The sequence below is a fragment of the Crocodylus siamensis genome, chromosome 14 (assembly GCF_052110815.1).
Source record: "Crocodylus siamensis isolate JL-2025a chromosome 14, ASM5211081v1, whole genome shotgun sequence".
Lineage (NCBI taxonomy): Eukaryota > Metazoa > Chordata > Crocodylia > Crocodylidae > Crocodylus > Crocodylus siamensis.
In genome coordinates, this window is record NC_143408.1 from 21115872 (window position 1) to 21135056 (window position 19185).

General features: G+C 50.0%; 1 protein-coding gene across 1 annotated transcript in view; it reads right to left on the bottom strand.

Moving 5' to 3' along the window:
* LOC149853431 (opioid-binding protein/cell adhesion molecule homolog) overlaps positions 1–16839 on the bottom strand; it is a 649187-nt gene extending 632348 nt beyond the window's left edge. The window contains exon 1 of the mRNA XM_090027258.1: positions 16525–16839. Within this exon, the coding sequence (XP_089883384.1) occupies positions 16525–16585 (61 nt within the window). The 5' untranslated portion in view covers positions 16586–16839. The remainder of the gene's footprint in view (positions 1–16524) is intronic.
* Between the last annotated feature and the right edge of the window lie 2346 nt (positions 16840–19185).

Consider the following 19185-nt stretch of genomic DNA (forward strand, 5'->3'; position numbering starts at 1 on the left):
ATGGAGACTAAATGTCATTAGCCTCATTAGGAGCGATTGCATTAAAATAAATACAAAAATAAAGTGGAAATTAGCCAAAGCCATTAAATAAAATAAATAAATGGAAAGAGCCAGCGGGGACCGCAAGTGCTGGGGAAAATGATAATAGCATCGGCCTAGGTCTTAAGAGGTGGATGAGATGAGCGAGCAACAGCAGGGGTGGCTGAGGGATAACAGATGCCTGAGCATTAAGAGCAGAGCACTGGGCAGCAGATATTGTGAGTGCTAGCCCTGCCTCTGCGACTTCGGGCCACATTGTGGCTTCAAACCAACATGTTTGGAAGTGACCTGTGATTGGGGTGCCTGATTTTCCAACGTGCTGCACCTGGAACTGTGGCTGTTCTGAGATCCTGACAATCTGGGCTGGGGAGCTCAAAGCATCCCACAAAGCCTCCTAGCACGCTGGCCAGTTTGATAAGAGAGAGGAATGCACCAGCCGTGGCAATGGGGTTGGCTCTGGGCTGGAGCACAATGGCAGTCCACAGCAACGTGGCGCCAGGAAGAGATGAAAACCGCATCCAGATGAAACTACTGGGAAAAATGAAGGAGAGAGGAACTAACTCTGCAGATCAGCGCTGGGCTGGGATAAAGACTTACCTTCCTGTGCTTGACAAATGTGTCATGGGATGTTCAGTAGCCACAGGGGGATCAGAGCCACCATGGCTTTAACACTCATTGGAAAGAAGAGGTCCTCACCAATGCAGCAGCACGTGAGAAAATCACCGGGGACTGGAGACAGGCCCCTGTGAAACCTCTCAAACCAGTGCTGGTTTGGAGAGAAGAGCTCTACCTACTGAAGAAATAGGCTTGGACCCTGTCTCTATGGTATAGGAGCATCATTAGAGCGTCGATGCTTGCCCACATGGCTAGGAGAAGAGGAAATGATAACCCTGCATGCTGTTTGCTGGCAGACACAGACATGTTACCAGCACTCACTCACCGTGCCCCTCAGCAGCTCCCAACTTCACTCGTGCACAGCAACAGACTGGCACCAGTAGCGGAGGAAGTAGCAACAGCGCTCTTTTCCACTCAGAGCAGAGGATGTTTCATTTTAACTCTTCTCGCTCCGCAAACCCCATTTCCCTTTGGAAGGGAGTACTTGATAGGCACCCCTTGCAAGATTCTGCTTATGACAGAGCGGATCTGAAAGGCCAGAGATTTCCTCTCCCTGCCTTCCTTCCCGTCAAAAATTATCATCATCATTTTCCAGCTTGCTGAACAATCAAAGTGTGGCCTATATTCGCCAGAGCTTCTTCCACACGTCGCACGCATAGCAACAAGTCTGGGAAACAAAAGCCAGAAGTAAACAGTTGAGAGAGGAGAGGGATTTGGCTGGCAGGTGGACAGCGGAGGAATGCCTTTTGTGAAGGATTGTACATGGTAGGGGGACAAAGAGGAAAGCCCGTCCTCCCTTCTTCTCTCCCCCCTTTTCTACTCAGGCATCAGACGTGGGAGCCCCATGTGGAAAACTCCTCTCCTGGGCTCTGCAAGGGGCACACTCACAGCAGAAACGTGCCTGGGCAGTTTTCCCACTGAAAATGTCAATGGCTTTTCTCTTTGCTTGAGTTCTGCAGCACGAAAGAATGCCCGCCGAGCCTGCTCCTGCTTCCTGCCAGCACCATCATGCCACTATAAGGGATTTGTTTCTAGAGAAACATCTGGGCTCTCCTCAATGGCTGGTCTGGGTTCGCCGAGATTGGGAGGAAAACAGACAAGTTACACAAGGGGTTCAGCACGTTCAGAGCTTTGGGGTGAGGGGCAGATGCTCTGGCAACAAACACCCTAGAAACATGAAAACAAGCTCTTCACCTTGCACAAAAGCCTTGGCCAGGCCCTGCCTTGCTGCACTGGTGAAGGAACACCAGGTCAGCAGGGGCAAATTCCTCTTGCTGAAAAAGCACAAGGTCTTCTACTGTCAATGCCCAAGTGAATATGGCGCCATCAAGAGTGAGGAAAGAATAACCCTGAAGTGAGCCATGCAGAGCACAAGGCCTTGCCCAAGCGTTTCCACATGTAATTAGGCTGGATCACCTATACCAAGACTTGTTACAATGCCCCCATCCACCATACATCCAATTCCATCTCTTCCACAGACTCCCCATGTTGCTTTGCCAATGCACTTCCATCCTGACCTGGAACAACACATTAGTCCAGTTCTAAGCTCCTGCTGTAGCTCTGCCAACATGTCAGACACCCCCTACTCTGCCTGTCCCTGAACACTACCACTTCACACCTGGCCTGCCCATATGAATATGCACCAGTCTTCTAACCTACAGCACTGACTCCTGCTACACCCCTCCATCTCTTCTGAACACACTTGGCATAGGGTCCAGCTGTGCACTGGTTTCATGATCTGGAACAACAGGATGGAGGCTGAGATGCTATGGACTCTGTTTCACTTGAGGCATGAACAAGAATTGAACTATGGTTTCCAACAGACCCTGGAGTAGGTCTGGGTGGAAAATGAATGCCAACACCACGATCCTTTCCAGGGTTTCTCATTCCACGCTGGGATGAAGCCAGGACTGCTCAACATTTTTCACAGTCCTCCACAAAAGGCAAATATACTGCAAGGCAATGGGGTCCCAGAACACCCAAAGAAACACCTGAGCAGTTCCACTTGCAAGCGCCCAGCTCTCCAAAGCTTGCTTTGGCTTCTCATCCACTCCTAAGCTCAATTCCAAAATATTAGCACCGCTCTATAAAGCCCGATGTGCAACTTGGGTGCTGGCTGACAGGCCCCCAGCTTTGTCCTTTATGTCCTGGTGCCACAGTGAAGCCCCACTGGGAAGAAATTTTTAATAGACTGTCCACAGGCAGTGACTGAGCAGAGTGTTATTAAGCATCCCCTTAGCTATGAAATCCAAACCTGCCACTGGTATCACAGCACCACGTTTTCAAAGGTGAAAAACATCACTTTTTTCTGGCTTTTGCCCAGGAAGGCTCAAGGCACTGCAGGGAAGGGAGGTGGTATCTAACTGGGATGCACTGGCTAGCCAGATGTGTGCATTCTTCATAAGCAGCACTGTGCTGAAGAGTCTTGTTTTGGGTCCATTTTGTACAATGAACAGCACAGTCGCCTTGCCCAGATGACAGGAGAGAAGGGGACCACAAGCCATTCCCCACATTTCCTCCACAGCTCTCTGAGCATTTTAGAGATGCCGTTTCCTGATGCTTCACAAACTCTTCTGATCACAAGCTCCTTACTACTTCCACTTTGCACCTTGGGTAACATGAGGCACTGAATGACACCCAAATCTCACAGGCCAACAAAAGAGCCAGAAACTGAACCCAAGAGCAGAAAGGTGCTAACTCCAGTGTTACTGTTTGGGGGGTGCCTGCAACCTTCATTCCAGCAGATTAGAGTTCCAGCCTGGACCTGGCTTGACCTTGAATTTAGGCTGAATTTAAACTTGTGTCAGCTTTATGGCTAAATTATACCAAAAGAAAAAAAAAAAGTGGAATTCATGTGTTTTTGACCCAAAAGTATAAAGTGGCTCCAGGTTCACTTGAAAGGCTTGTAGATCTCACTGAAATACATGCCAACCTTTGAAGCAACTGCATCTGAGTTTTGAGTCTGGTACAATGAGAGCAGACACCAGGCAGACTGCTGGAAGCTATGGGCTTCATTACTCACATTTCATACAGCTCACCCCAGAAATCTAAGCTCCCTAATCCCTTTTCTAATCACTAGACACCACCTGCCCTGCCTTAATTGGACAACATGTAGGGTAGCCTTTCAGAAATCATCCTGTATTCGAGAAGAATTTAGGGAGTGCACAGAAATTCCCTGGGGAGAGAATGAATCAACTCAGTCCTAAGAAGACCTCCCTCCCTAACCCTGTCGCCTTCTGCCCAGCTCTATCCACAAGCTGCCATGGAGTACATAGACGCTGCCCAGGAGCTGGAATGGAAGTCATCCGCATTGGATTTCTTCTCCTGCAGTGATCACCAGAGCTAGTGTAATGCAGGAAGTGCTAATTGAACCCCATTAAATAAAACCTTTCCTCCAGGAGATCGTTATGCTAAGAGGAGCAGAGGGGAACCAGAGCCAAATGGACTTCCTCATACTCAGAGGAATTGCTTCACACCCTTTTTCTGGGAAGGCGATTAGATTACATCAGCTGAGTGCATGGCAGGATACATTACACACGAAGCAAAGACAACCAATGCCTTAGACTGGATGCACCACAGAGGGCAAATTCCCACCTTAGGCCAGGGCCCTTCTGGGTGAGGACAGAGTAGTGATTGGTGGTGGGTGGGGAGCTTGCATAGGGTCGGGCTGGGCAGTCCCCTCCCTGTGGATATGCAGAGAGCTTCCGACTCCAGAGCTGTCAAATCCAGCATTTCTCACTAGCGCTGAATTCACAGAAAAGTAAGTCTAAAAATAGTTTCTCTCACCCCATCTCACACGTTGTGTACATATGCCATCACACTGGCTTCACACACAACAGGTCCAGCTTTCTCCTCCTTGCAGGGATGCCCCATATCCCCATCTGGGCACTTCTGTACTGAAGGGCCAACTCACCCACTCAAACACTGGCCCGGGGCATGCTCCCAAAGCCTCAGTCTTGGAAACTGGGCACGGGTGGGTCATTCATTTCCCTATGACCTGCTGAGTTTGTGAGAAGTGCAAAGAGTGAGCTGGGCCTCTGCACTGCAGCCTTTCTACTCCCAGCACACCTGCCTTGGAAGGGCCCACGACCTCTCACACACACGGTGACTTCCTCCCCAGCCACCCCTTGGAAGATGAACTTGAGGACTTGGAGGAACTGCCCCTCCCCTCCTCCATTTAAAAAATGCCCCATGCACCCCCACCAGTACTGACAGTGCCCTGTGCAGCCCTCCCCACCCCACATTAGAAATGTCAGACTCAACCTTCCCGGTTAAAGCATCCTCTGACCCTGAAGTGACTCTCTGTCCAGCCACCCAGCACGCAGCAAAGCCTCCTAGTAGGCACTTGAGAGATATACTTCCCAACTGCCCTATTGACAGCCTGTGCCCCCTTCTCCCTAGAGCAGAGGTAACACAACAGTCCTACTTGAGGATCCTGCTCAACTTACTTCAGTCCCACCCACAAGAGCCTGGAGCTCACTCTATCTCTACCACATATCTACACGTCTATTTTCTCACCACTCCTGCACCCCATCAGCCTCAGCTGCAGTGGATCCTTGCTGGGTAATGCTCACTCCCACCTCCTTGGGGTGGTTGTACAGTCAGTCACAGGTCTTTGAAGGAACAGGCAGGAAAGGGTTTCTTCCCCAAGTATGAAACAAAGAGGAGTTCCCTGGAAAAAAAAAAAAAACCCGCCCACTGAGCAGCAAGTGTCAAAGCCACTTTTGTATGTGCTGTTGCTGCATTGGTAATTATAACTACCATGCCTTCATTAGGGAGAGAGAGATGACTAGAAGGCAAGCAGGTTGCAGAAGAGCTGTTATTATTTTTAAGTTTAAACAAAAAAGGAAGAAGCCTGCGCTTGCTGACAGGAGAGACTGGCTCACAGAAGAGTGGGGCTTGGCAGGGAGGAAGAAGGAAAGGCAGGGGATGCAGCCATTTGGGCTCTGCTTTGGCATGGATGTGAACATAAGTGAGCCACTAAGGTCAGCCAAGGGAAAGGCAGGCAGCTCTTGCTGTAGCTAAAGTGTCAGGACGATATCCAAGAGTTACGGGCACACAAGAGACCACCTCCTCCAACTTCAGTCCCAAGTTGACTTTGTGAAGGAAGTGCTGACAACCGGGTCAAGTTCCCAAGAAAAATGGAATGGAAATGGCATCATGGCCTCAGATTCTGGTCAGGACAGAGAAGAGCAAATGCTCCACTACTGCCCAGAGAACTGGGCCCACAAAGTAGCGGGCATGCTGATGTATTGGACAGTGAACCCACCTGAGATGCAATGCTTCCCATTAGCTCAGGCTCAGATCAGGCCCACTCATCCCTTCAGACTGAATCTTCAGTGCCACTGATGAAGTGGAGCTGCTCTATTTCTCTCAGCAGAGGGGCTGTCTGAGGTGAAGGTTCAACTCGAAGCAGGAAAATCATTAGGAAGGAATCCTTCCCCCCCCCGAATGTTACATTTCTTGTTTAAAAACAGACTGCAAAATCCCAGGCTCTGAGTATCTTCTTAGTTGCACATGGGTTCCCATGGATGCTGGGAGACAATGCAGGATATGCCCAGCCCTTGAGGTCTAGGTGTTTACAGGTACTCACAAGGTCTAAGGTGCAGCTTGTTGCAAATGCACATGGGCTAGTTGGGACAGTCACACCACATTGTTCCCAGATCCTGGCTGCGTGGTTGATTGTTGCAAAACAAGCACAGCACAAATACCACATAGTCATATATGCACATTCAAGTGTAAAACACCAACGCAGCAACTTGAAATCTGTCATCCCCAAATCTCCAAACTTTAGGGATGACTCTGAGGGCAGTGCAACTCCCACCAGTGCCAATGAAAGTCTCTCCTTTTGAGCTCAACATCAGCTCTTCAGAAGGATTCATGCCAAAGTTCATTCCTCAGGGCATCTGCCAGCTGCAAGTACATAAGGGGCACAGAGTCACTGAGAATTTCTTTAAAAATGCTCAAGAATCTTCACCAGCTTACTGCTTCCTCGGCATGACCCTGTTTGAAAGGGGTCTCAAGGGGAAAACTGGGATGACCTGAAGCACCAGTCACTTCCAGGAAAGGTAAATGCAACAATGCCTTGCATGGGATAAATCCAGAACCTTATGTTTTTTCCAAGCAAAAATGAAGCCATGGCTGATCTAAAGCTAAAGGCACCTTAAAAGAGCAAACCCCACCTCCCCAATACTGGATGGGATATACAACCCGTATAGCACAGCCTGCCCAGGAAGGAAGAGAGCCTCTGTATACAGCTTGTTCCAAGCCTCAGCCAAAGACACGTAGGCTAGCGTGCACTGTTACACACTGCTGGTCTGAGCACTAGCTTCTCCCTGAGACCTGCCAGAGAGCGCTCTTCCTCAGAGCCTCTGCCTGAGGCAGGATTGATGTCCTCAGTGCCTTATCCGCTGCTATACCCTGCCTTTGAGAGAGCACAGAAAATCCTTTTAAGTCCCTCTCGCTTATATTGAAATGACACTAAAGCAGAACTAATGTGCTCCAGGTACTTATTCCTGGGCTTAGTCTCAGGGATCAGCAGCTTCCCATCAGTCAGGTGTTCTCCATTGGAGAGAAGTGACAGGCCAAGTAACAGGCATCAGCAGGATGCAGCAGGAAAACAGCTCCGCAGGCAGAGACGTCATTCCTGCCTCCTGGGCAGTGCTACCTCAGGGAAGGTCTGGGCCTGATCCTCACCTGGTGGAGAGAAGGCCCAGTTCTGGGAGCAACACTCCTTTACAGAGCTAGACACCTGCCACACTGATCTCCAGATTGCTACAGCCTGTGGGCACCAGCTAGGGAAGAACACTCTGTCTTTCCTCAACTCTGTTAAGGGAAGGGGATTAGAGAACAAGAGAAAGCCCATTTTGGGGGCTTCACCCAACCTTGTTTCCCTCTGACATGATGTGCCGTAGTGCTGTCTTGAGAGGACTCTCAGCAGCATGGGGAGGATGCAATCCTTTCAACTGCTAGCAAAAGAGTCTGGAGCCCAGGCCACAGCCCCAAGGTAGGACGGTTCAGAGACCCATTCATGACTAGCATCCAGTGAAAAGGGAGCCCTCATGGGGATGGATGTGTCACACAGCCATTAGCTTGTGCTTCTCTAAGATCCCAGGAATAAGTGCCATTTCCAAGAGCCATGGAGACTGGAACAAGAGGGGTAGCAGTAATAATACATGCAATGACAATGAAAGGGAGGAACCCAGGGGAGTCTCATTCATGTGAATGGAGGCAACAAATGGGTTATCTCCAGGAAAGAAACACAAGTATATACAGCCACTTGCCTAGGTACCTCTCTGGTGCTCATCCCCCACATATTTGACTGCCTGGAGCACATTAGGGAACACCCCCCCCCCCAAAGCTCCCCACGAGGGAGGGTTATTCCAGGTGTATATGGGGGAAACTGAGGCACAAGCAGATCAAATGAACAGCTCAAGGGGCACAGGAGGGTTGCTGCACAGCAGGGAATGGAACCCAAGGCGCTACTGTGCCTATAACTTTACCTTTCCAAAAAAAGCTCCCCAAGGTGGGCAGACTGCACAGGATTTATTTGCATTCTAGGACATGGGCTGCAAGAGCAAGCAGCTGTTCATGGGGTAAAACAGCATGGGGCCAATGTGTTCAAGGCTGGAAGTGTCACAGACCAACTTGCTGATGTGGCATGGGGGGTCTGAGTGAGGGAAAGGACAGGGGTGCACAGTGTCCCTCAAGATCTGCACCTAGAAGGGGAGAACTTCAGGTGGGGCAGCCACCACCCCCATGTCAGGGATTCCTCTCTGAGGCTGCTGGACATGGATCCCCAAGCTGCTGGCATGCAAGCAGATGGCGGAGGAGCAGAGCTGCAGTGTGCCCACACTAGGCAATGGCCTTGAATTGTGCATCAAGGGAACAAACAACTGAAGAGAAGGCAGAAGACGAGTCTGCCTGTGGGGCCACGTACACACCAGGGGAGGGGACAGGTCTTGGGAACGAGCGCTTCAATATCTGACCGGGGGCAAAGGGGTCTCTGGCAGGACTGTGTGTTGGGGTGATGAGTAGTGACCACAGTTGTGCCTAGCACTGTAAGGTACCAGTCTGGGCTGTGTGTGGAGGGCAAAAGTGCCAGTAGGAAGGGGAGACAAAACCAGCTGACTGCCTGGGGATGTGCAGGCAGTGTGGGTCACCTGCAAGCAGGAGAGTGCAAAGAGCCAGGACAATCCTTGTCCAACAGGGCATGTGATGGGCTAGTGCAAGAGTGACTGGCTCTCTCATCCAGGCACATTCCCATTAATTTGTGCAACACAATCAAATGCCATGCTCTCTCCACCCAGGAACTACAGTGATAGCGCTGCCCAGTGCCAGCACCACAGTGTCTGCCCTGGGGTGAACAGCTAGCTCAGAGACAGGCCAGTCTCCATGCCATATCTAGCCCACCTATCCCGCTCCCCTGGAGGACTCTTGCACCCTGCTTCCTTGTCCATAATCCAAGGGCCTCTCAGTGGATGAGGTGGTGATCTGATTAGGCATTCTTGGCCAGGCTGCAAATGCAGAGGAGGTGTCCGTGGGCAACACAGTCCTCTATAATCCTCTCTGCCGACTGCAGCAGTCCCCGTGGCCAGGAAGAAGATGACTGCTACTGGGAGGTGGTGATGACAGGCAGCCAGGAAACAGGCATGTGCGTGTGCTCCAATCCCAAACTCAAGCCCATTCCTATGGCTTGCTAATTCTCCTTCAAAGCTCTCTCGGGCCTGGGGCAGCCAGGCTAAGCTGGTAGGAGCAGAGCCACAAGGAGCCACAGGCTAGCACACTGTCACCAAGCAGAGGGGGAAGCATAGCAAGCTGGCTGTCAAGGAAGGGACTCAATCACAGGCGTGACAGAGCCCGGGGTGCAGAACCCAAGGCTCCTCAGTGGAGGAGGTGACAACAAGGTGCCTGAGGGAGCTGCCCTGCTCCAAAAAACAGAGACAAAAATCAAAGCAAAAGTAATTGTCCTTCGCACTCGGCAGCTTCAAAGCATCGCACAAGCAACTAATTAATCCCTGCGAGGAAGGTAAGTATTGTAACAAATCCATAGCCATGGCTGTCACTGCGCTGCACATTACAGCTCCTTCCATCCCCACAGTGACGGCGGGGAGAGAGCTGATGCTCCTTCACCCAAAGGATGCACCCCTGTCACTTGAGCTAACACAGAGCCTCCCCTCACCAGCTGCAGTACAGGGTCTGTGACATGCAGAAGAGCTGTTCTGATTTGCTCCAGCAGAGGACAGCAGCGCACACCCTCTAGGTGCGATAATACAGAGTAGGAGGGGGCCAGGGAGACACAAAGAGGTGACTGATGTGATGGATACAAAGATGGCTAGTGCAACGCCACACAAGTTGAAGGACAGGGACTGCACTGGGGGGGAACCCGGAGGCACTGGAATGCTAAGATTTCTGCAGTCCCCCTTCTGCATGCCTGTCCTGGAGTGATATACTGGGGACTTGAGCACCAAATCATACATAAAGTGATCAACTGCTAGACAGTTTGGGGGGTTAGAGGCTCACCCCAATCCTCTCCTGGAGTGGCCACCACATGTCTTCTGAGGGAAAAGTCAGGGGAAGATCTGAGAACTCCCAGCTGGAGATAACAGACCAGACACAGGGACCACAGGTGGGTTATGGGACTGACACTTGACATTCAAAAGACTATAAAAGCCCGCCATCAACAAGCTCTTAATGAACAGTCCCCAGCTTTGGTAATTCAGATTCATAGCAAGACTTTGGAGAACGTTGAGAATTTGCAGTAGCCATCTCTCGCAGAAGGCGAATATCAACAAAGAAATCCAACATCACCTCAAGTGGGCAAGTGCAACCTTCAGATGCTTGAGGAAATGGGTATTTTGAAGATCATGACATCAGATCCAAAATCACGCTCATGATTTATCAAGCAGTTGTGATTCCCACCTTACTGTATGGAGCAGAGACGTGGTTAACATACAGAAGACTCCTCATACCACTGGGGAAGTACCATCAACACTGCTGGTGTAAGATCCTTTGAATCCAGTGGGGAGACACACGCACCAATGTTAACATCCTCTTGCAAGCAAACAGCATGAGCATTGAGGCAACAATCATCCTTGCTAGGCCATCCACGTCCTCTGGATGCCCGACTCCAGACTCCTAAAGCAAGTTTTATTCTCCCACCTCAGCCAAAGTGTATGATCAAGAGGAGGTCAGAGAAAGCACTTCAAGGATGTCCTCAAGGCCAAGACTGACTTTAACTTACGGGAGACTGTTGCCCAGGCCTGCCTCAAAATGGAGGAAGAGGCTACTGCAAAGATCTCAGTACGCTGAAGTCTTATGACAACAACAGCAAATGGAAAAACATGAATGGCAAAAACAGCATGTCATGGACCAAATCAAAAACCCAGAACCACCCACCTCACATGAAAACATGTGCTCAAGCTACAAGTGTGTCTGTTGATCCCAGAAAGGCCTTGTCAGCCATCTTCAGACCCACTGGACAAGGCAATCATGGATGACAGTCATCTTTAACTGCAACAGATTACCAATGATGACCTAGTTAAGCTGATAGCATCAGCAGAGAGAAACATTGTGAGCTGGGACAGAGTTGACGGGGGACTGAGCTGCTGTAATGGGCTGGGGTTTGCACAGTTTCTTGGAATGAACTGGGATAGATGCCCCACCAGCAGGACTAGGGCAGCAGGGGAGGGATATTTCCCTGAGTGGGAGGCCATACAGAGATTTCTCCCCCAGAGGTCTCTCAGATAGATTTCACTGAGGAAGGGGACAAACTGAGTTCCCTGGTTGGCAAAGCAGGAATGAGCTCTGAGGAGCAGACCACAAAGGGCTCTGGAGAGGACCAGACTTCAAGTGCTGAGCATTTATCAGGGCAGCCCAAGAAGAAATGGGGGGAGCTGGAACAGGAAGAGGGCAGCAAAGCAGGGCTGCAAGCAAAAAAAGAGAGAACCACTAGGCAGCTGCATCCACTAAGGAAGAGCTGCTCACTTCCAAGGCAGCGTTTGCTGGCAGCAAGAAGTCCAGCGCTGGAGATGCACTTGCCTTCAGCCCTCAGCTCTCTGTTACTGAGGAAGCCATGCAGGTGGACAATTCCTACGAGCATCAGACACCAGTTAGTGTAGGGTTGTATGGGTCCACTGACTGCCCCTGTGACGTACCATTGCTCCACAGACAGCAGCACTGGGGGTGCGGAGGTCCCTGCAGAGTGGTGTAGCCATCTCCCACCCACTGCTCAGCACTCCTACTCCTTGAGGGAGCGTATCATATGCTCCCCCCAAAAAGCTGCTCCTGGTTGGGTTTGTTTTCAGCCGGTCCAGCCCCTGAGACGCCTTCTGTTACCAAACAGCCCCAGACCTGGATTCCTCTGCTGGGCTGCAGCAAAAGCACAGAGGCAGCCAGTGGGATCCAGATGCAACTCTCAGGTGTTGGCTGGACATGGATTTGAGGAAGCAGAGAGAGGACCAGTTTGAGATGATCCAGCCTTGAGCAGGGGGCTAAATGACCTAAGGAGGTCTCTTTCAGTCCTGCTTTCCTCTGGGCCAATGATCTCTGGAGAGAAGCAGAGTTTGAATGAGCCTGGCAAGGAGGGCCACAGTGCTCCCAGGGCTACTTCTTTATGCACAGTGCCCCAAGTAGCCACCTACTCAGCCTCTCCCCCTCAATGCCTGGGTTGTATTCTGTGTCATGAGGGATGGCAGGTCTCAGCTCATCCCCAGATTCCCTGGACCAGTGAGAAACTGGGACTGTCCATCCATCATTTCAGCATCACACTGGGGCAGCCTTGGGGACCCTGGCCAAGTTCAACAAGCCCAGATGGTACCATCTTGCCCGGCAGTGACAGCACAGGCCAAAGCAATGCCAGGGCACAAAACTGCGTTACTGCTGGGGCCATTGCCTCAGCCACCCCTGAGCATTTCTTACCCAGCTCAACTACTCCCACTGGAGCCACGGCAATCCCCCAGGAGTGGAGGCAGTGGAGATTTACACCAGCAGAGGATTTGGCCTGGGTGCAGCATTTACAGAAAGGCTGCTTCCACTTGGCCTGGTTCTGATCTTAAGCTGCTTCATATTGGTGTGAATCACTGGCTGTAGTGAAGTCACTTCTGGCTTACACCAGTGAGATCACACCCCCAGTCTATACACTGGCTTCAGTGGAACGGCACTGCCAATCAGACAACAGCTTGTCCCTCTAATGTGACCTTTGGCCCCTAAGGTCATCACGTGACCACTTTTGGGACTATTCACCTTGAAATTTCATCCTGGGCAAGGTATAACCAGCCCAGCTTCCATGGTTGGGAACGATTCCCTCTGCCAGAGGGTGAACAGGCAAGAAAGCAAGTATCAATGCTAATGCAAAGCAAACACAGTCCACAGAGTTTCTTGGTCACCTGCAGAGGTAAGATATCAGATCATGGGCCAGGTAGAGCACTCTCACCCTGAGCCATCAGCAGTTCCTTTACCTGACCCCAAACAACACCCACCCATGTACAAATCACCGCTCAGCACCCAGAGATGCCCCTGCAGTTCACCGTGCTTGCCATTGGCTTGACAATCAAATTACCCACCCCACTTCCCACCTCCTCCCACTGCTGAGATTCTGGACTCGTTAAAAATCTTCATTGTCCTTCCCATCCAAGAGATTCTGCCTCGGAAAGCAATTTACGGCTTTGAACCCCCTTCCCCGAAGGCACCAGATGACAACAGCATTAGCCTTAGAAATTATTCTGGGATGGAAACGTGTCTTACAAAGAAATAAAAAGCTGCAGAGTAAGACGCTATCTATGACCAGAGGGTCAGGGTTTCATTATTGCATTAACCTTTCGTGTCTTTAGCCTCCGCAGGAGTAAATTGGTAACGAGACGACGCGAGTCCCTGTGGGAGAAACGCATCTTTCCAAACAGGAAAGGGAGAGGGAGAAGAGAAACGAACAGAGGGGAGAAGGAGAGAACAAACTGCAAATAAGCTATTATCGCTAATAATAACTTTGCGATGCTATTTTCTGCAGGAGCCTTCAAGTTGTGATGTTTCCCTTCACTCTAATTACACCTTCTGAAAGCAGGCTCCCTTCTCACTTTAACCACCTTATGCGAAACTCCCGCAGGAGTAGCACAAAGATGGAAAGGGAAGGAGTTCGCACTTCAGACCAGCCTCTGAATATCCTGTGGGGGTGTCACAGGCATGTGAAGAGTGTGGGAGCAGGCTCCCCCAACCAGTGACACCAGAAAACAACTCAGGGCAGGCACTGTGGAGCCGATGCCTGGGGTCAATGAGTTGACTTCTAATGTCAGCTGCCCTGGTGATCGTAGTAGTGTTATTGGGATCAACCAAATTACACTAGAATTCCCAGAATCAGGGTGCGGTGGGGCTTGCAAACACTGGATAAGATCAATATCAAATCTAAATCATGTAATCAAAGCTAAAGACTAATCAAACCTCATACTTCAGGGCACAGACTGAGCACTTCTGGGGTCAGGAAGGAAACTGTCATGTTTCACATAGCACCACACAGCAACCTAAGTGCATTAGAAGAACTTTGTTTGGCCTCTTCCAGAGTAGCAGGCTAATGGAAGAAGGCAGAGTTTGGACTTGATGGACTAAAGGGAGAATCCAGCATGGCGCATGCAAGCAGTTTGGTTTACCACAGAGAAGTTGAAGTCAGAGTAGAGACTGCTGCCTATTCGGGGTAAGAAAGAAAAGCTGCAGCAACAGAGTTCACATCCTGAACCAAGGCCAAACACCTCCCTAGGTGCAGGGTGCTTGGATCCAGGAGTTTATATTTCTCCATTACTGACATATTGATGCCACAGGTTTTTAACTGGATTAGATCTGTCCCTAATTAGAATAGCAGGGTGTAAGCCCCACTGGACCGGCAGACCTCAGGTGCAGCAAGGCAGGCTTCAGCAGGCTGAAAACATACCTTCACTATGGCACTACAGCTCACCAGGCATGGAACCAATATTGCACCCTTCCACCCCCAGCAGTTCTCGTCTGCCAATATCAATTCATTTGCAATTCTGACTATAGGAAACATCTTCCCACTGAGAAACTGGAAAAGCTGCTGGCTCATTCCATGTGGCTTCTGAGGCACAAGCTGTCCTCAGCTCCTGAGGCCCAGCTTGGTTTTCATCTTATGAAACTCATGTGGCCTTGTGATATTTTCCACAAAGACCCCTTGAATCTGGCGGAGTTTCACAGCTGATGCCCATCTCACCTCGCACTCACAAAGCTCCTCTCATTTTAAAGTGACATTTGCACCATTTTAGTTTAGAAACATTCACAGATGCTTGAGAGGACATTTTAAAAGCCTTGATGCAGCTGATCCTCCCTAATGCTCTGTGCTTCCTCACATATACAAGGTGGGTGATACCGAACTGTGAGCACAAGGCCTATCCACTGGCTAAACCTCAAATGAGTACCCACTGGACTCAAGCTGAACTTCAGTGATGCTCAGGCCCGCAGCACAGAAGTGGGTGGCACAGGATGATCTAAATCTTGAGGTTTTTCTCAACAAAGGACCTGTAGCTGATCCAGGGGCATTAGCCTCCCAGAGGAAGTTTTAGCATGTGCACTTTGTAGTTAATTTACTGCCCTGGGGTTGTGAGAGAAGGTGTTTTTTCATAGGGGTACAGCTTATGCTTTGCTCACCAGCCCATCTTTCTCCGCCCCCCCCAACCCCAACACAGACCTGGAGAAAAAAATACAATGGAACATGGACCAATTTAAAAATACAGGCATGCATCTTCCCAAATACCAGATCACAGACACAGCCAAGAAAAAAACAGTTTGGATGAAAAATCAAGGCTAGGGTTGAAGCAAGCAATTCCCTGCTCATGTTAATGGAACTGGGTGTCAGAATCCCTTACACAACTCTGAAAAATCTCAGCCTGACAGCATGAGCTGCCATCCAAATGCCAGAAACTTTCTCCCCCTTTATTTATTCCTCTGCTCTCCATTCTTAGTGTTAGTGCTCACTTACGGGCAGAGATGTGGCACAGGCAGGATTATGATTCCTCTCCGCTCGACACATACCTCAAACCATCAGCTGCAGCCCTGAGAGAATATTTTGAACCAACTTATAATAAAACCCCCTTAAAACGGGTGTGTGCAATGCTCTGAATCCTGATGCTGAGCTCCTGAAGAGGACAGCAGCACTTGCAGAGCATAGGGAGCTAGCCACCTGCCAGGCCTCCTAAGATTGCCCCTCTGCAGACTGACTGTCCAAACAGGTAATAGCAACAGTGGGATTCAGTTCCCATCTGAGCCCCAGGACAGAACAGGCACTGGGGGGTGAGCTTTGCTGGATGAGTTGCTCAAAATACAAGAAGGGAAGCAGGTGCTTTTGAAACAGCACCTGGAGCTTAGGGGTGAGGGAGAGAAGGATGCCAAACTTCAGAAGGAAAACACCCTCCCCTGATCACTGAGAATGGCAGAAGGAGGGAGAGAGGAAAACTGAGGATGACTGAGACAGACAGACTTCTCCACAGCCTTCAGGAACCACGCAGGCTTTGCTTGGAAAGACCAGCCTCTCACGGAGAGTACAGGAGCTTCTTCTCCCCACGCCACTCAGACAGTATCTGGTCTCCTAGCCAGCCCCATGCCCATCTGGGAGGTGGCAGAGCCTCAGCAGGCTGGGCACAGATTTTTGAACCCCACTTGCACTGGCTGCTGAAAACACTTGGCAATTCTCTGCAGCAGAGCAACTAGCTGTGTGAGAGAATGTGTGTGTGTGTGTGTGTGTGTGTGTGTGTGTGTTCATGTGTGTTTGCATGTGCATCAAGTCTGTCCCCCTCACACACATACACAACTGCATTTACCCTCCCTCTGATCCAATGTCCCCTCCATCCCCTAGAGAAAAAATCTCTCCCACTGTACCTGGGATGAAGAGCAGGGCAGTGGTGGCGGTGAAGACGATCCAGCAGGCAGGATGGTACATCTTGAAGCCGCAGTAGTCTACAGGCTGATTTGCTTGCTGCTTGCCGCTGCTGCTTTCCTCTGTGCTGAATTCTGAGCAGGTTTAAATCCAATGTTTGCAGAGGGAGGGAGAATGAGTTAGTGAGCTAGAGAGAGAGAGAGAGGGAGAGAGCAAGAGAAGAGATGGGAGCAGGCAGGCAGTGTCTCCAATTTCTCCCTGCAAACACACACACACACATACACACACATGCACACACAAACACACACACACGCACGCACAACTAGCAGAAGAAACACCAGCACTAGTCTGTGCACTGTGTAGAGCAGACCTCCTACCAGGCACTCATTGGTTCGAGCCTCCTGAGTGACATGCAGACACTTGCCTCTTCTGCAGGTTTGATTCTGCAGACAGGGAGTTAAATGTTGCCAGCTGCCCCCGCAGAGCACCACATGGGGTGTCCTGAGCCTCCAGTGTGTGTGGGGAGGGTTGCTCTGCCAGAAGTGCCAGGATGGGAATTAAACCAAGGGAGGAGCCCGATCCACTGCCAGCAACACTGAGAAAGGGGAAGAAACCAGCCTGGCAGCAAGAATGTGCCCAGGGGCAAAACATTCCTTGGTGACCCCCAGATATTGGCTCTCCTGTGAAAGGCTGGAAGATGCTTCACCAAATGAGATGGCCCAGGCATTATAAATGGTTGGAGCTGCCAAAAAGCTGCTGGAGGGATTCAGTGCTGGAGCATGCTGGTCACCCTCGACCTCTCCCCCTTCACCCCCTGCTGAAGCTATAGTCGTGTTACAGCTTTCATTAGGTAAACTATGTCTGCCTGAGAACTTTGTGGCGTGGATCCTACTCAAGATCCCCTGTGCTAGAGCAAGGGTCCCATAGCTCTTCTGCTGCCCCAGGAATCCTGATGATGCCCTGGTCTGTCAGTGTGCCTTTCACACAAAACCCTGAAGCAAGGCAACAGCACACTGCTCCACATACCCAGGCAAAAGCCTTTTTACCAGCTTGCATGGGCTTTGCATCAGGCCTTAAGAGGATGGAGAGTCCAAAGCAGCTCTGCCATTACACTAGGAAAGGGGAGGTTTCCTCTGGATTACTGTTCAAAAAGTCCTTTTGCCTCCACCACAAAGACAAAAGCCAAGTGATATTCATTGTCCTATCAGTGGTGCTGCCTAGGCTGGCCCAACATCCCTTTTCACCTCCTTACTTCCTCCATTTGCCTCCATGGCACCATCCCTTCCTACCAAGCATATGTTGCTGTTTCCCGTTCACACAACCACAGCCCCCAGCACCCTCTTCCACACCGCACCTCTGCGCTCACCAGCTCGACAGTGCCCTGCCAGCTCCCACCTCCGCTGCTTCTGCTCCAATTTTCATCATCGCTGCTCCTTAAACACCTCCCTCGCAAGCCTCACCACAGTGCTCTCAGGGCTTCTACCTACCCACATCTACTCACATGAGCTGGGCCAAAATACTCAGCTGAACTGTTTTTTGGCTGAAAAATGCCAGGTGGTGCCAGAACAGCTCATGAACTTGCTCCAATTTTGCAAAATTGATAAAGTTCAAGGGGGAAAAATAAATACAGATCCCTTCCCTCTCAAAAGAAAGGTTTTAATCAACATTTGGTAAGCAAAGGGTTTCAGTTTTGTGACTGAAATGGCATTTGGTTTGAAATTCAATTCAATGTTATGAAACCCCCAAAGCTTGAAAACAGCACAAATGTTTAATCTCACCACAAATTTTTTTTTTTTTTTGGTAATATTTTGATTCATTAAAAATGAAGTGCAGTGTTTTTCATCTCAGGAAGACCCCAGGCCTTTCACTGACACTTGAGAGCTATAATCAACATGAAGAACCATCTCTAGTCTTCACCTTCTCCTCGACATTTGGCACCTCCAACCTCCTCTCTGAAACCCTCTCCTCCACCCTCTCACTTGTGACTCCTTTCCTGATTCTCCTCCTACTTGTCTGGTCACTGGTTTAGCATTTTTGTGGCTGGATCTTCTTCCACTCCTATTAGCCTTTTATCTCTCTAAACTACAATATTGAGCAATACCATATTGCAAAGCTCACATGGCTACAACTGCAATGCATCTGCTACCACCTCACCATGCTGGACTTGTCTTCTCTCCAGCCAAGATCACACGTGAGCCCATCTCCTCTAACCTCTCCCCTCAAGGGCCAAGTGTGAACATAAATGTAACATAACCAAAAATGGATTTCATCTTCATTTCCAAACCCCAAGATTAACCAGCTCAAAAACCTCTGGCAGTGAAAATACCATTGCCTAGTAAAGCAGCACACCTTTAAAATTTTCTCTAGTCCTCTTCTGTGACTAAGCCACTTGCTATCGGTAGCAGCCACCAGCCTTCATCCTTTTGTTCAAGGGATGAAGTTCCAAACATCCCATGCCCAGCCCCAGGCAAAAGTACCTTGTTTCCCCCATCCTCCTACCAAGAGTTTGTCACAGCTCCTTGCTGCATCTTCCCTCCATTAGATTGCTATCTCTTTGAGACACAAACTATCTCTCTTTCTGTCTCCCTCACTACATACGGTGTTTCCAACCTGATGGGACCTTCTATGGGCTATTATAATACAAACAATTACCAAGTCACTTG